Source organism: Drosophila erecta, unplaced genomic scaffold, assembly GCF_003286155.1.
Source record: "Drosophila erecta strain 14021-0224.00,06,07 unplaced genomic scaffold, DereRS2 tig00000126-arrow-pilon, whole genome shotgun sequence".
Lineage (NCBI taxonomy): Eukaryota > Metazoa > Arthropoda > Insecta > Diptera > Drosophilidae > Drosophila > Drosophila erecta.
Window position 1 is genome coordinate 13,022,507 of NW_020825209.1, and position 16,299 is coordinate 13,038,805.

At 47.0% G+C, this 16,299-nt stretch overlaps 3 protein-coding genes across 3 annotated transcripts in view; 2 read left to right on the forward strand and 1 right to left on the reverse strand.

Annotated features, from left to right (window-relative positions):
- LOC6551596 (GAS2-like protein pickled eggs) overlaps positions 1–9,537 on the forward strand; it is a 49,356-nt gene extending 39,819 nt beyond the window's left edge. Inside the window, exons 4-10 of the mRNA XM_026982228.1 lie at positions 1,185–1,381; positions 1,452–1,570; positions 1,628–1,920; positions 4,852–4,959; positions 5,023–5,219; positions 5,305–5,951; positions 6,042–9,537. Of these exons, the coding sequence (XP_026838029.1) occupies positions 1,185–1,381; positions 1,452–1,570; positions 1,628–1,920; positions 4,852–4,959; positions 5,023–5,219; positions 5,305–5,951; positions 6,042–7,252 (2,772 nt within the window). The 3' untranslated portion in view covers positions 7,253–9,537. The remainder of the gene's footprint in view (positions 1–1,184; positions 1,382–1,451; positions 1,571–1,627; positions 1,921–4,851; positions 4,960–5,022; positions 5,220–5,304; positions 5,952–6,041) is intronic.
- A 314-nt stretch (positions 9,538–9,851) lies between these two features.
- Positions 9,852–11,014, reverse strand: LOC6551597 (calcyclin-binding protein). Its single transcript, XM_001978426.3, has 3 exons — positions 10,867–11,014; positions 10,629–10,801; positions 9,852–10,487 (listed from the first exon to the last, which is right to left on the reverse strand). The coding sequence occupies exons 1-3, from the start codon at positions 10,879–10,881 to the stop codon at positions 9,980–9,982; spliced, it is 696 nt and encodes a 231-aa protein (XP_001978462.1). The 5' UTR covers positions 10,882–11,014; the 3' UTR covers positions 9,852–9,979.
- A 232-nt stretch (positions 11,015–11,246) lies between these two features.
- LOC6551598 (cell division cycle 7-related protein kinase) lies at positions 11,247–16,021 on the forward strand. Its single transcript, XM_001978427.3, has 4 exons — positions 11,247–11,599; positions 11,719–12,119; positions 12,192–12,414; positions 14,033–16,021. The coding sequence occupies exons 2-4, from the start codon at positions 11,798–11,800 to the stop codon at positions 15,462–15,464; spliced, it is 1,977 nt and encodes a 658-aa protein (XP_001978463.1). The 5' UTR covers positions 11,247–11,599; positions 11,719–11,797; the 3' UTR covers positions 15,465–16,021.
- Positions 16,022–16,299: the final 278 nt, after the last annotated feature.

The following is a 16,299-nucleotide window of genomic DNA, read 5'->3' on the forward strand; positions in this document are numbered from 1 at the left end:
TTTACCTTGCAAGCGGCATGATAAGAGCCAAAAGAGGATGAAAAGAAGAAGCCAAAGAGGCAGATGCCTAAAAGAAAAGTCCGCATAGCAAACAGATCGACTTGGAAACGCTCTTTCCGCATAAGTTCAATATTCAAATATATATGAGTAGATTGCCAAATACTATTCAAATGTGTTTATCCAGTTCTCACCATCTTGATTATACAATATTTTAGGCGTAGAATATTTCCAATGATGATATGCTTATTAGCAATTATCTCAACTTGATCTCCCTTCTGGCTTTCCTTGAGATAGATACACGTATATAAAATAAATGTATGCAAACGTCAGCAGAGCGTCATCATCGTCACCGCATTTGTTGCATTTTCTGTTGCCCTTATTTGGGATAGGGTATTATGGTAAGGTGAAACAATAAACACCAAATAAAGCATTTGTCAGATATCCATAAAAGAAGAGAGGCGCTGGAAGAAGCAGAAATAATAATATTGTTTAAATATTAAATTATTACAACAAAGTGTGCATAAATGAATATGGAATGATGCAAATGGAAATGCATGACACGTCGAGACACGATTGCATTTGTTGTTTTCGCCCCGAATGGGATTGGAGCTTAATTTTTTTTAGGTGCTTTTTTTTTGTTTTTTCTTGTTTTGGCCCAGGGAACTCGGATTGCGGATGACATAACCCCAAACGTCAAATGTGCCAATGGCAAATTATAGCGCTGGATTACCAGGGGAATACTGTGTATGTGGGCGCATGAGATTCGACTTGTACATATGTATGTAGATATTCAAAACACACTCGGTTTCACTTGCTTAGGATGCAGTTCTACTCTCCAGGATGAAACAACAATCGCAGTGCAATGTGTCCTAAAATACCATTTACCCCAGAAGAGCACAAATAAATAGCATTGTCGCGACGTTGATCGTTCAACGCCCATTGCAGGTAGCAAATGTGGTGGCCAAGATCGCGGGAAATTCGCATGGGATGGAGGGGGTACAGCCTAAAAATGCCGTGCTAAATTCCTAAGGAGCTTAAAAATAAAACGTTTTCTAGTTTTGTATTTTTGACTTTCGCTCGGACGCACTCGGACGCAATTATACTTGTATGCCGCGCTCATTGAGAATTTCTGCATCATCTCATCATCTAATGCTAATGCCCCTGCTTCGCTTTTCTTTTTGCAGCACGCAAATTATGTGAGACAGGCGGCTGAGGATTATCTGGCACGGCGACAGGCCCGCAACAAATCGATGACCCGCTCGATGACCTCCGGCCTGGCGGGTCCCATTCTGGCCATGGGCAATGTCCACTATCTGCCGGCCGCCAAAAGCGGCACCTTCTTTGCCCGCGACAATGTGTCCAACTTTATAACCTGGTGCAGGTGCGTTCAATCTTTTCCCAATCTCAATTCCTAGTCATCCTAATCACAACATATTATCATATTCCTGCAGAAAAAGCCTTAAGATCATCGAGTGCCTGCTGTTCGAAACGGACGATCTGATCATGCGCAAAAACGAAAAGCACGTGATCCTCTGCCTTTTGGAGGTGGCACGTCGGGGAGCCAAGTTTGGTAGGTTTCTATGGCAATGCCACTGCTTATTAGCTTACATCCGATTATCTCCACTAGGTATGTTGGCTCCCATGCTGGTGCAAATGGAGCGACAAATCGATCGGGAGATCGCCGCGGACATCAAAGCCAATGGGGCTGGCTCCTCGGAAAATGGCACCCAAACGGAGGCGCTGGACACCGGAAATGGTGGGGCCACAACGACGACAATAACGACGACCACAGTGGAGACGGATCTGTATGATGACAGCGACGATTCGGAGACCGAGGATGATGGCGATCAGAATCCCGTGCTGATGTACGGACCTCAGCCCCAGATAATCACTAACGATCTGAAGAGCCTCGACGAAATGGTGAGTGAAGCCAATCGAGTTCCCAAACAATTTCAAAACGCTTGACTTAAGTTGGGTGACCCAACGAGAATATGAAAACCGCGACAGACCAGATTCTCGAAAATAAGTGCGACCAACTCGGCTTGTGATGCAAAATAAGCCAATCCGATCTTTCCGCTTTTGGTTTTCCATTTTCCCGCAGGGCTGTCCGTTCCCGTTCCTTTGGTGTCCCAGTCCCAGTCCCAGTCCCACTCCCAATGTCCACTTTTGGTTTTCTCTTTTTTATATTTTGGTTGTTTTTGTTTTCTATTTACTTATTTTCTGAGCGGGCTGAACTCACGATTTTGTTTGTTATTGTTTGGCTTGGGCTTGGGATGCTGTTGTTGCTAGTTTGCTCATGTCCATTTTTAGCCATGGCTAAGTTTCCAGTTACGAAAAAACAAAAAACAAAAAACCAAAAAAAACACGCCGAAAACAATACCAAAACAAATCAGAAGCAATTGAAACTGGAACTTTGGTTTTTTTTGTCTTTTTTCTACTACTCTTTTTGATGGGGTGTTATGAGGATTTCCCAGATTTGCCTGCTGCCATGTTGAGATGTCAAATTAATTTGACAAGACGATGTGCCAACAACAATTACAACAATTGCAATTGTCAATGTAATTGCAAGTGTGACGACGACAGCAGCAGCAAGCAACAAAGGATGCGGATTGGTCAGGCGCAATGGAAAATCATTGACGGCCAAACTAATGAAAGCCATGCAAACATTTCCTCACGCCGCCAGCAACATTGACAACAGCAACATGAGCAGCAGCAACATGAGCAACAGCAGCAGCAACTGCAGCAACAGCCGCAACAGCAGCAGCAACAATGTTCGACAGCTGGCGGATGGATGGTCGCTGGATGGATGGGACATGGACCTGGACATGGACATGGACCTCTCCTCCTCCATCCCACCGCCGCACCGTCCTCCTTCTCCAGCTAAAATCCACTCCGAGGCAGCCAATCAATTTGTGCAGCAGCAGCAGCAGCAGCAAAAGCAGCAGCCAAATCAGCAAATAGCCTCAACAACTTGTCGAAAATCAAATGATGTGCCACCAACAGCAGAAACGAAACAAAAAGAAATGAACAGCAAAGAAAAGAAAAAGCCACGATCATTTGTCGACTCCAAAAGTCTGGAGCTGTGGAGCTGTGGAGCTGCGGAGCTGTGGAGCTTTGGAGCTACTGGCACGTCCGCATCGCCGCTGTCTGTCTGTTCGGTCTCCAGTTGCTGTTGGTTAGTTGGTGGCATGCGATTTATGGTTAGGCCAGGATCACATCGCTATCCCCATCGCAATCCATGGCCAGCTAATCTCGTATGCGTCAGAGTCACGCCGATCCCCGATCTCTGGCAGATCGCTGGCGGATCGCTGGCTGGATTGCTTGGCCCACCTTCCACCACCCCACCAACTGAAAGATTTATTGTCATGTCGGTTCCAGCTTGGAGCCACCATGGAGTTGGAGCTGAAGCTTGAGTTGGAGTTGGAGTTGGTGTACCAGCTCCACCTAAGCACGCATCCCAGCCCAGAAGGAGTTGCAAAAGTTCAAAGGTGCCAATGCGTTGCTGCTCAGCTCCAAGCTGCCACAAACTACAGTAGCAATGGGTTCGCCTCACAGTCGGCTACACCGAGCTGCTGGCGAAGAAGTCAGGATGAAGATGGTGGCGGGGCTTGCAGCCAGGGCCAGAAACAAAATACACTGCAAGTCATGAGCAACTTTGAAATAGTTGCAGAATTTTACACCATAAGCTTGTTTATTGTCTTGTTTACTATGAAAACGGAGGAAGCAGCCAGAGCAATTAAATAACTAATGATGTATAGATGGTGGTTACCAATAGGGTTGACCTTTTGAAGTTCGAAAACCCAAGCACCCAGGTAAATTTTTGATTTCGCAAACCACACTCGAATTTCGGCCAGTGGAGAATCAGACCCAAAGACAGACCAGGCCAAGTCGTCATTTGTTTGTCTGCCGCCGCCCGCTGGGACGTACTGCTGATGGTGGAGCCAATGCTGACTGGCTCCCAATCTTGCCATGGCTCCCATGGATCCCATGGATCTCCCTAGGGCAAGGGAAGCCCCCTTTTGGAGTCCCTCGTAGCCCCCTGTTTCTCGCGACTCGCCGCCCCTGCGGATCATTTGTTTGTTGGACAATGGCAGCGCGTGAATTTATGCAGTGAAAAACTATTTGGTGACCCCGATGCTCGTCGCTCTGCTCCTTTTGCTGCTGCTTCTGCATCTCCGCCTCCACCTCCACCTTCACCTCCTCTTCCTGTTTTTGGGCAAACTGCAACTGCAGCAAACTGCCACCGCAGAAGTCAGGGAGTTAGGAAGTCGGGCAACTGATCGGGTCAGGCTTATGCAATGCTAAGGGTCAATCGAGGGGTGAGGCAGCCGCGGATTGGACACTTGGAGTCAAGAGTTTCCTTCGTCCGCTGATATCGGGGGAATGGGTACAGTGCCACTGAGAACATTTTTAGCTTGCTTATTGGTTGCCTTACATATTTAGTTCCCACTCATTGCACCTGACACGTAGTGATGCAGATAAATGCTGATTAACTCGATTAACTTCAATTACAAAACCTGTCATCATTAACAAAGGCATTAGAATAACCAGATGCGTAACTGCCCCACATTGGTTTTGCATAATTGAGGGCATACAAATCTAAAAATATAATTCACTTGCTTCTGTGAGTGAAGGCAGTAAGCAATGTCCCGCCAGAGATCCCGCCAGAGATCCCGCTAAAGATCCCGCTAAAGATCCCGCCAGAGATCCCGCCATATTGTTATTCTAATATCTTTGTATTTAGTTGGCAATGCAGATAGCTCTGTAATCAAATGCACTTGGAGCATTTATTTAATAAGTTGACTAGTCCTTAAATTATTTATATTCTTATGCCTTTCATTCCATTTACAGGTCAGAGATCTTGTGGAGAAGTGCACATGCCCCTCACAATTTCCCATGGTCAGAGTGTCGGAGGGCAAGTATCGTATTGGCGACACCAAAGTTCTCATCTTTGTGCGGGTAAGTGCACATATCAAGCCAAATTTGTCGTTCTAAGCTGAATCAATTGACCTTTTCTCTAAGATCCTTCGTTCCCACGTGATGGTGCGCGTCGGTGGCGGATGGGACACACTATCACACTATCTGGACAAGCACGATCCGTGCCGCTGCCGTGCCCAGCATCGCAGCTCCGTGGCCGCTCGCCTCATTCCCCGTCAGTCACCCAATCACAACCCGAGCAACGGCATCGAGCTCCACAAGGCGCAGGTGATATTCGAGAGGTGAGTACTTTCTAGTGTATTCTATGATATTCAAATCATCGACTTGTGGTAAAATCAACAATATCTGGGATATCTGTATTTTTAGGTCACCGCCAGCAGCTCGTCGCGTTTTCAACAGTCCCAATTGCAATGGAGGACCCGGAACAGTATCGGGAACAGGATCATCGTGTGGCGCAGCAGTTGTGGGCGTGGCCGCGCCTCCACCGCTCCAGAACGGTCACAGTCTGTCGCCGAATTCGGGAAAATACCGCAGTCGCAGTCCAACACCACAGCGCAAATTCCTCAACCAGCAGGCGAGCGGAGGAGGCAGTGCAGCCGCGACCGGATCCAGCCAGGCAGTCACAGTCACCACAGATGCCTCCAGCGGCCAACTGCTCGGATCGCCCAGCTTGGCCAGGCGCTCCATGTCACCAAGTCCACGCCGACTGATCGATAAGCGCAAGAAGCAGAACTCTTTGGATTCGTACAGCAGTGGTCCGAAATCACTGCCCGGTTACAGCTCCTTGGAGGAGGCAAGCGGTGTCGGCTCGACGGCAGGAGGTGTCGGCTCAGGGTCCGGAGGATCGGGAGTCGCGGGCGAACAGGGTGGCGCCAACAAATTCGAGAACATTAGCGACAATGGCAGTGAGATCAGTGACGAAGGCTACCGCAGTCTGGGAGTCATCCAATCGGGAGCCCAAAAACGAGAGTCCCTGCACAGTCAGGCTTCCATTGAGGACGCTGAAAGCAATGGTGAGTTCCTAAATTGAAGCCATTTCTTTAGGTTCAATAGGTGTCCCTATTTGATTTTTGAATTCTCATCCAACATCTTAATTTTTCTAGCGCGTCTGGATCAGACCTCTAGTGACTCGCAGATCTCGCCCTCTGATGAGCCGGCGGAGAAGGCAACCACGGACATTCTAGAAGAGGAGGACCTAAATGGCCAAGATGGAGAGGAGGATCCCGAGGACTACTCGGTGTGCGATGGCCCACAATCGTTGCCGGCGATTCTTAGCGGAGCGCATAAGCTAAACGACAAATTCGAGCAATCCGGTGTCTTTATAACCGACGACGAAATCACCGTGGACATAGCCAAGACCGAGGATCAGTCGGTGGCTATCGCACTGGCTAACCCAACACCTAATCTCAGCAAGATTCCGCGCTCTCCACTGGCGCAGCGTCGTCGCCGTAGCATCGATAACAGCACATGTGGCGGGGCCGGTGGAAGCCTGCAGGATTTGAGCAGCCGGTCTGGATTACCAGCTCCAGCATTTAGCCGAAAACAGCCGGTTTATCGATCCGTTCGGATTCGCAACTCTACCGGAGCCACTACCACTCCGGTGGCACCGCCCCGATCCCGTCAAGCCACCCAATTGCCTATGGTGCGTGATGTGACGAATACGTGGAGTGGACGAACCACGGGGGCACCAAAACGAAGGCCTCCCTGCACCGCCGATACCTTTGTGGCACCCACAAATGGAACAGGAGCAGCTGGTACCTTCGAGCGCAATGGCAAAGGGCGCTCATCGCAAATTCTCTACGACAGTAATGGGCGCCGTGTGAGGAGTGGAGCACCGGGATGCACCAGTTCGCTAACCACGTCGCCCGTGAAGAACCACGCCTCCTCGCCGCTGGCCCAGCAACTCCTGGAGGCGGCCAGCAGCGCAAAGAACGATGCCCAGATTCTGGAGAAGATGAAATCCCTACTATCACGCTATGCGGCTGGTAACCAGACAAAGGCAGCGGCTGGATCATCGGCAACAGCAGCGAATAAGATCAACAGCAATGGCAAGAAGACGCCGGTGTACGAGGACTTTACCACGGCCTGGGTGCACAGCAATGGTAATCTGGAGCGTTCGGAGAGCTGTTCTCCTCCGGCCAAGGCGCGATCCAAGCGTAGTTCCGCCGCCAGTTCCTGCGAAAGCAACAATTCAAATGCGGGTGGAGTTGGATCGGGAGCGGCAGCTGGATCAGCCAGCGTCGTATCGCCCAGGCGAGAGAGGGGCATGTCCAAGATTCCGGCGCCAGTGCGTCATCATACGGAGCTTTACTAGCAGCGCCGCCGGACGCCAAGCGTCCAGGTCCGTTTCCAAGCCAAGTCGAGGGTTTTCTGAAAAGCCTCCAAGTGAGCAGAGGAGCAAGCAGATCGAAAAGTGAAGCGAAGTCATTTGACTTGGGTATTGTGGGTAGTGCATAGTTAAGATAGGGTTAGAGCCAAGCTGGAATTGTCTGCTGCTACGGCGTGTGTGTGTGCGTGGAGAGCAGAGAAAAGGTAGGGAATCAAAAGTGAGAAGCCCGGAGAATCAGATGGTAGAATGGGGAGATGGGCATTACGAGATCAGCCATTGAACGATTTAAACCAAAAATACAAATGCCTAATCCTGATGAAATCCCGAAATCTGGTGAATTTTAATGGACACATTTGTCCCAACAGAACAAGGAATCGGAGATAACCCCACTCCACTCCAAACGAAATCCAGGGGAAAGCCATAGCTATAGGATACCCGAATCAGAATCAGGATCGTCAAATGTCGAGTAAGGAAAGCAAAACTGAAACTGCCTCAAGGACAGACAGGGCAGAATCCCTAGCAGCCAGAGACTCCTAAGCATATCCCCCTTATAAACATTTCTCTATCTGCGAGTTTTGTTCGTGAACAACTGTATTGAAGCCGTGTAATCGTCGTTATATAAGCTCTCAACTCTCTTTCTCTATAACCAACCACTCAATATACTACGTTAATACGCAATTTCCAGTTGCCTACAACTTTATACGCATTTCGAAATAAGTCAGTTACATTATATTTGCGACGTTGTAGGGTAACAGCATTTTCTTAACCAAAAATAAGCATTTGATTTGTATTTAGAGCTGGCGTATAAACGCGGATACCCCCTAATAAGCTTCGATCTGCGCTGATCTAGGGTAACGAATAAACCATATATACAATCCAAATTTTGAGACTCGAGTAAAAATTTTAAATCAATTTTTTGTCTAGGCCTAGAACAGGAATTTTAAATCTACACCAAAACCACAAGCATTACAATATTGAATATATCTATATAAAAGCATAAAAGAACACGGACACACACACACACACACACACACGATCGCAAACACATAGAGGAAGCATACCTAGTTTTCTAGAAATTTTTAAAGTAAAGCCAACAAAATTCTTCAGATTCGATTTGTAGTGAAGCAGAATACATTTATTTTTGTACGCTTGAACAGAGGAACCGCCAGAGATCGTGGGATCTGGAAAGATGAATAGCTTTTAGACAACTCGACTTTTACAGTATAGCTCTATATATATACTATATATACAAGGAAAGGAGAAGAGATCGGTTAGGGATCGGTTAGGCAAGCATAGCTAGGAAATGAAGCGACCGCCCCGCATTAAAAAACAACTCCAATAAGTGGGTGCTCCTTGGTCTGGGGACTCCAAATCCACGCTCTTCAAACCCACAAAACTGCACCACCAGGAAAATAACACATACAGACACCTCAAGGGATATAGTGCGTTTCGGGGGTGTAGTGCAGTTATATGGATGGTTAGTTCGAATTTAAATACACGATAAATTAATTCAATTATAATCGAAGCGATTCGAGTACAGCTCTAAAACGCACTGTATTCACCGAGCATTCAAAATATACAACAACAAAAAAACACAAAACAAGAAAAACGGTCACAAAAAAATAAAAATAACTGAGAAACCATAGCTTTTGAGAGGGCAGAAGAAAATCGTTATAGAGTTAATGGCACCGTTGAGCGAACGAACGAACCATAGCATAATTTTCAGAAACCTTAAATATCTGCAACTATTCAACATCTATTGTATGATTTAATTTTTTTTTTGTTCTTTAGATTTAGCAATGTTAACACATATAGTTTAGTACATCGTACCTATGCATATAAATATATATAGATTGTAAATTGTGTTTGTCCAATTGCCCACATGTTGTATAGTTCTTATGTACTCGTAAAATCGGCCTTAATGTTCAGTCTGTCGATATCATCGATATCAGTTTCATTTTGTATTTTTTTCTTTTTGCATATAATTTGTATTCGAATTTAAGTTGCGTTTTTCAGCTTTTTATTGTACACCAAATGATACCAATTTATGTATATGTCAACTTGAAGCGGCGATAAAGATCGCAACCAAAATAATTAATGATCAATTGTTTAACAATTAAATTGTTCCAACACAGACACACACTCTCACGTAGACAAAACACCTTACACACACACAGACACACACACACACACACCTGGCCCGTGGTGTAATTATAATTATAGAGAATTAAGCAATTGCCCGATTTGCATGCCAAAAGGTTGATAACAAATCGAGCAAAAAAAAAAGAATGATAGTTCACCACGGGTTCTCGAGCGCTGGCCATGATGAGCATCGCATCGCATATAATATATACATATAGATATATGTACTTGGATATATATCGCAGAACATATAAAGTGTATTTTAAATACAGCTAATGTGTAATTATCAATTCATTTCGAAAGCAAACTAACCACTACAAATGGAATAGATTAGACCGCAAGGGTGTACTCTAAGCAAAGAACAGCATAATTGATTTTAATCACAAGAATTTAATTAATAAAAGCCTATATACAAATATATAAAAACCAAACAAACCACCACTCGTTTTAACTTAATGCCCTAGCTGGGTGTTTATTTATCCACATATACAACGTGTGCTGGAATCGAAGCAGTGCTTAGGTATTTAGCAATACATATAGTCGGTTTCATGGTTTCCGTTTTCATCATATCTAGAGATCGCCAAATGAATCCAGTCCGCCGCCCGTCTCCTTGCCAAACTTCACCTTATCCTGACTCTCGGTCCAGGCCTTGGCGATCATCTGCTTTGTCTTGGAGTCACCATCGTTGTACATCTTCTTCATAATGTTGACCAGCGCCGATTCGGGATTGTCGCCATCCTTGGTCAGCTCGCTGTCCTGCTTCTGCTTCAGTCGCTTCTGGATGGCTGTGAGCACGTCCCAGTGTTCGTCCTCCTTCGCCTTCTTCAGATAGATGGCCACCATGTCGGTCTTGATCTTCCGGTAGCTCTTCTCCACATTGATACTGTGCAGCAGATTGTTCACGCTCAGTCCAAAGTCTTTGCCTTGAAGATCGCGCACATGAAGCTGCAACGAGTTTGGTGTGTAGGTGACTGTCACATTCTCCTCCGTGCAGCTCTGCACTCCGTTCAATGTGATAAAGAGCTTAACGAATTTGGCGCTCTGGTCCCAGCCGTAGTCGGTCAGCTCGTGCAGATATCTAGGGGGATCAAAATGGGGATTCATTAAATGATGAAGTTGAACTATATTTGGGTATGGAGTAATCCCGAAGAGCTTTCGGAATTCTAGTGTGCATTGCAGTTTGTGGACTGTCGTGGCTTTATATCACCCCTTTGCTCACCTCTTGGCGTCGTTGGGCCCGGTTGCCTTTCGATCCGCCGCAATTTTGGCCTTCATCTCCAGGTTGACTATCTCCCGTTCCGCCTCCGCTTTTGCGGTGGTCAGCACGCCTTTTACGCGGGCACCTTTCGCCTGCTGCAGGAAGGCCGCTAGCTCGGCCACATCGCTTTTCAGCTGTTTTGATGGACAGGCGTTGGGTTATTGCATTGACGGCATGTTTGTGAACCACTTGGGCTTACCTGTTCCAGTGACATTTTCCGTGTCGTTCCAATTCAACGGTTGATAGCTAAACTTCGTAGTTTCGCAGAAATTTCGAGCAATTCAATGACGCCGGCGCCCGCACTGAATGCACTAAAAAACGTGTAACGCCTGGCGCGCACGAAGCACATTGCGAAAAATACTCGTTCATGGTATTTGTAGTATGTTAAGTGCCCGGTTGGGCGCACTTTGTAGCAGAATTTTTTATTTAATTGTTAAATTTTAATCAACTTAAAAATGTTCGATATCATAAGGAGCAGTTAACTAGTTAATCAGTACCCATTATTACCAACAATTTCCTGATTTTTGTTGTGTTTAAAGTCAGACTTCCGGCGGGCGGAAAAGCTATTTTTGCGCCATACGAGTGTGACCAGTTGCAGTTGCAGTTGCAAGAAATTTGGTATTCTATTCTGGGCGGCTGGCGGGCACACTGCGACCCATAGTCTCGAAAAAACCATCGGATGGCATCGAACCGGCTGGAACTGAACCGTCGATAGTATCAGTAGCGCCATCGATGGTTTGATAGCACCTCAGCTCCCGCGGAACGCCGACCCGAGCGACCACACAATCCGGACAATTCGACCAGTGACCAGTTGTTAATGTGCTCCTTTCTGGATATCCACTTTCAGCCATCGGACGCTGCGCCACAGCCAGGGTTCCGGGATTAAAAGGCGGCGCAGCAGGTCACCGGATTGGGGAAAGGCTGGCATTCAAGTAAGTAGGCGTTGACAATTGAACTGTTCGGAAGTACTTCACTTTCTTTCCAATTTGGCCTGGCCGACAACAAAATTTTATAAAAATTCCTTATCCAAAATTTCTGTGCTCTTTTATAGGCTCTTTTTAGCCCCGCAATAAATCGTTCAAGCACTATCAACACGCCGATGCCCAGGAATAGTGTGCTTCTGAGGAACAATGGCCGATCGCGTTTTGTGCCAGGAATTGGCCACAACGGGCAATCACTATCGTCGCCCCAAGACGGGTGTGGCAAGCGCCAATGTGGTGTACGCCAATGGCGGAGGATCCTGGCGTGCGGCGCCAAGGCAAGCCCAACGGCAGCCGAGGCAAACCGTACAGCAATATGCCAACACTCCGGCAACTGGAACAGCGGGCAGGCATGTGGGCAGAGCACCCACTGCGATCGTGGAGGAGCAGCCTAGGGAATCCACAGGAGCTGAAGTCATGGGTCTGCCCGCCACGCCGCGTACAACCAAACAGGCGCGCAACAAAAGCGAAGGTAAGCAAGTTCAGGGATGATCCCCTTGGTTGGTAGTCTATACGGATGAATGTAATTGGCAATCCATTGCAGAAGCCATCAATGATCTCCTCACACGAATCCCGGACGTTGGCAAGCTGTTCGATGTGCACAGCCGGATTGGCAACGGGACCTTCAGCACTGTGCTGCTGGGCACACTGCGGCGGGAATCGCATCTGCCGGACAGTCTGCGTCGCAAGTTTGCCATCAAGCATCACATACCCACCAGTCATCCGGATAGGATAATGAAGGAGCTGCAGTGCATGACCAAAATGGGGTAGGTTCTTTGCGCTTCTGTTATCCTGTGCCTTATCCATATAGTATTGACCGACTTCGCAACGGTGGTAGAATCACCCACGCTCACTGATTCGTCCTCGTCTGCGTCAAACGCCAGTATACGACGTCAGCCGCCGGCAGCGGCTCCATCTACGTCATCGCAATTAATTTTGCCGCACGAACGAGCGAGATGGCATGATCGTAGCGTTCGTTTATTGCACTTTCACACGCCATTCACGTGCCCATTTACAGTTACATTGAAGCCCTCTCTGCACAGCGAGAAAAATCAACTTTTTTTTTTTTGCATTCACTTGCACATTTCACATCACTCTGAAATGCAAAAAATGTTCGATCTGAATACATTTCACATGTGTTTATGCAAATTCGCATCTGCCAGTGCACAGAGAGAAAAGAAAACAGATTGATATCGCTGTGATATGTTCGAAACCCTCCTGTGACGAATACATTTACCCATTTTCGCAACCGAAAATGCCATTATAACCGTAGAATATGTCATAATTTCTTTCCGTGTGGCAGCTGTAATGTTTGTTTACAGCCCGCGCACATCACACATGCGTGGTTTTCGGCACAGACTGTAGCATATCCTGCAATCCCAGCCGCCTCTTATCGATTGCTTTGCCGGCGAAGCGATTAGATTATCTATTTGGTGGCCAAATCGGCTCAATACCGCCTCGAACCGGAGGAGTTTGAGGTAGTATCGTCACCGGTCAGCTCATCGCCTGGCAGTATAATTCACCCAAAAATAAGAAGGAGATAGAGAGAGAGAGTGAGTGGGCAGTGGGTATTTTGTGTGGGCGACGTTGCGTGTTTGACATAAGCCGGCTGCCCGCCCCCTGATTACCCAGCGCCCACCCTCTTCTGCCCATCTCCTTTGCCCCTTGAAGACCCACTGCCTGCTGCGATTTTGTGTCTATTCAAGCAATTTGCGCAAATTCCGCAGACCCAATTGCGTCACAGCCGATGATAATTATGACTGGGCCATGCCGAGTGCTCCCTCACGTATTCACATATCCCGCTTGCCCTGTTCCGCACCCAAAGGCCCAGCGCCTAGTTCGCAAATCGCATCTGCCGTATCGCCCATTGCCATCGCTCACAATTGAGCTGCGCGGCTGGCTAGAAAAGTCGCTAGTCAAATCGATTGTTGGGTCTTGCGGCCATTCCGAAAACCAAAACTCCACCAGACATTGAAATAGTTGAAATATAAATAGCTACAAATAATAGTTTAAAAATAGTACGAATGTGTCAATACATAATTAATCGATTAAATTAATGTAACAGATATTCAGCTAAAAATAGCTAGACTCAGGTCAGCACTTGTTCTGCGTGACGTCGAAGACTCACTCTCTCTTTCTATCCCCCTCTCCCTCTCTCTAAAATGAAGTGGGCGTCTCTGCTGGTTTTGTAGGGCGTTGTTGTAGCTGACTTGGATTAATCCTGCTGTTTAGTTCCATCACTCCAATGCAGGATTAGCTTAATCATATCATATCAGCGTTGGCGGGAACCTGTTGGTCAGATCACTTGTTACAAAACTATAACTTTATATGTATAACTATACATATATCTAATCTATTGTTTTCCTGCTCTGTTTCGCTTTTCAGGGGAGTGGAGAACGTGGTGGGCATCCACTGTTGCCTGCGTTGCGACGCCTCCGCCGCCTTCGTGATGCCCTACATGGCGCATGACCGATTCCACGACTTCTACACGCGCATGGATGTGCCCGAGATTCGGCTGTATATGCGCAACCTCCTGGTGGCCCTGCGTCATGTCCACAAGTTCGATGTCATCCATCGCGACGTGAAGCCGAGCAACTTTCTCTACAATCGCCGCCGGCGAGAGTTTCTTCTGGTCGATTTCGGCCTGGCTCATCATGTGAATCTGCCGGCAGTGCGATCGTCCGGAGCTGCAACCTCTTTTGCCGCCGCCAACAACAACAATAATAGCAAACGGCCACGGGAGCGAGAAACAATGGAAGCAGTGCAGCAAAGTGCACCAGCGGATGCTGGCTTGGGTGGAGCTGTTAAACGTATGCGTTTACACGAGGAGTCCAGCAAGATGCCCCTGAAGCCGGTCAACGATATTGCGCCTAGCGAATTGCAGCAGCAATTAGTAGATGGGTCCAATCCCGTCCAGCCGCAGCAAGTGCAGCAGCAGCAACAACAACAGCCGCAACTGGCGCAGATGGATCAAACACCCTCAACGCCATCTGGAAGCAAGTACAATACGAATCGAAATGCCTCGACAGCGGTGGCTAATAATGGCAAGTGCTTTTGCTTTGCAAATCCCTCGGTTTGCCTCAATTGTCTGATGAAAAAGGAGGTGCACGCCTCCAGGGCAGGAACACCTGGCTATCGCCCGCCTGAGGTCTTAATGAAGTACCCAGATCAGACCACTGCTGTGGACGTTTGGGCGGCGGGTGTGATTTTTCTCTCGATCATGTCGTCGGTGTATCCGTTTTTCAAGGCACCCAACGATTTCATCGCTCTGGCCGAAATTGTAACCATTTTCGGAGATCAAGCTATTCGCAAAACGGCCTTGGCTCTGGATCGTATGATCACCCTGAGTCAGAGGTCCAGGCCACTGAATCTGAGGAAGTTGTGCCTGCGTTTTCGCCATCGTTCCGTTTTCAGTGATGCCAAGCTCCTCAAGAGCCACGAATCTGTAGACGGAAAATGCGAAGTATGCCGGAACTGTGATCAATACTTCTTCAACTGCCTGTGCGAGGACAGCGAATACTTGACGGAGTCACTGGACGCATATGAATTTTTTCCGCCCAGCGCCTATGACCTACTGCAGCGTCTACTCGAAATTAATCCCCATAATCGGATCACCGCCGAAGAGGCACTAAAGCATCCATTCTTTACGGCCGCTGAGGAGGCCGAACAGACGGAGCAGGATCAGCTGGCTAATGGAACACCACGCAAGATGCGTCGGCAAAGATATCAAAATCACAAAACGGTGGCTGCCTCTCCGGAGCAGCTCAAGCAGCAAGTGGCCCTTGATTTGCAGCAAGCGGCTTTTAACAAGCTGTGAAACTAGTCCACACAATCCATACATACATACACTTGTACATACATAGACTATACCCAGTTCGCATATCACGATTGTATATAAAACACATACCACCCCTGTTTTGAGCACATCTCATCTCCATTTGCACCCAGACCCTCCAGAAACTCGTGCCGTGCAGTGTACCATGTCCAAGTGCCCCCCGTTCGGCCACATTTACTTACCTCAAACTGCAGGGAGAAGACACCAAATGAAGCACACAAGCCACACAACATAAACATACATATATATATATATATTTAAAGAAACGTTTCAATCATGAACAATGGGCAAGGAATACCAAAAAGAAACGAGGAGAGATTGATTATGAAGTGGCTGAAAGGCTACAAAATATTGTACATTTACATAGGATCATGAATTCGACCCACCACCTCCCAGTGGCAAAAAATTCTGCACTATCCATCATGTTGTATAGTTCGAATAGTCTTATACATAGCTAACCTAAGTATACATAAATATATCTGAAAATTATGTGAACGAGGATATAAGAGCGAAAATATATTTATACCATGAAGATTGAATGAAGGCGTGCTATTCATTGGTCCACAAATGGAATTTTGGACAAATTATTCTTTATTTCCTTAAACAAATGCATCGGGATTTTAGCACTGAGTCAATGCATTGCAAAAATCATAATTTTTGTACCCAAAGGAATTTTTTATATATTTAAGTTACAAAAAATAGGACTGATAGATTATAGTGTCTTGTGTAGAACACTTACCCCATTCAAAATTCGAGCATCTACAATACTAGATATGCACAACGTTTGCCAGCGTTAAACTGCTGGCTTGACGAATTG

Bases quoted from the DNA above. Each gene is read 5' to 3' on its own strand.
- LOC6551597 (XM_001978426.3), bottom strand. The intron at 10,488-10,628 runs GTGAGCAAAGGG...TGATCCCCCTAG, and splicing joins GGGCCCAACGACGCCAAGAG to ATATCTGCACGAGCTGACCG.
- LOC6551598 (XM_001978427.3), top strand. From the start codon at position 11,798: ATGGCCGATCGCGTTTTGTGCCAGGAATTGGCCACAACGGGCAATCAC. The intron at 12,120-12,191 runs GTAAGCAAGTTC...AATCCATTGCAG, and splicing joins GGCGCGCAACAAAAGCGAAG to AAGCCATCAATGATCTCCTC. The intron at 12,415-14,032 runs GTAGGTTCTTTG...TTCGCTTTTCAG, and splicing joins CAGTGCATGACCAAAATGGG to GGGAGTGGAGAACGTGGTGG.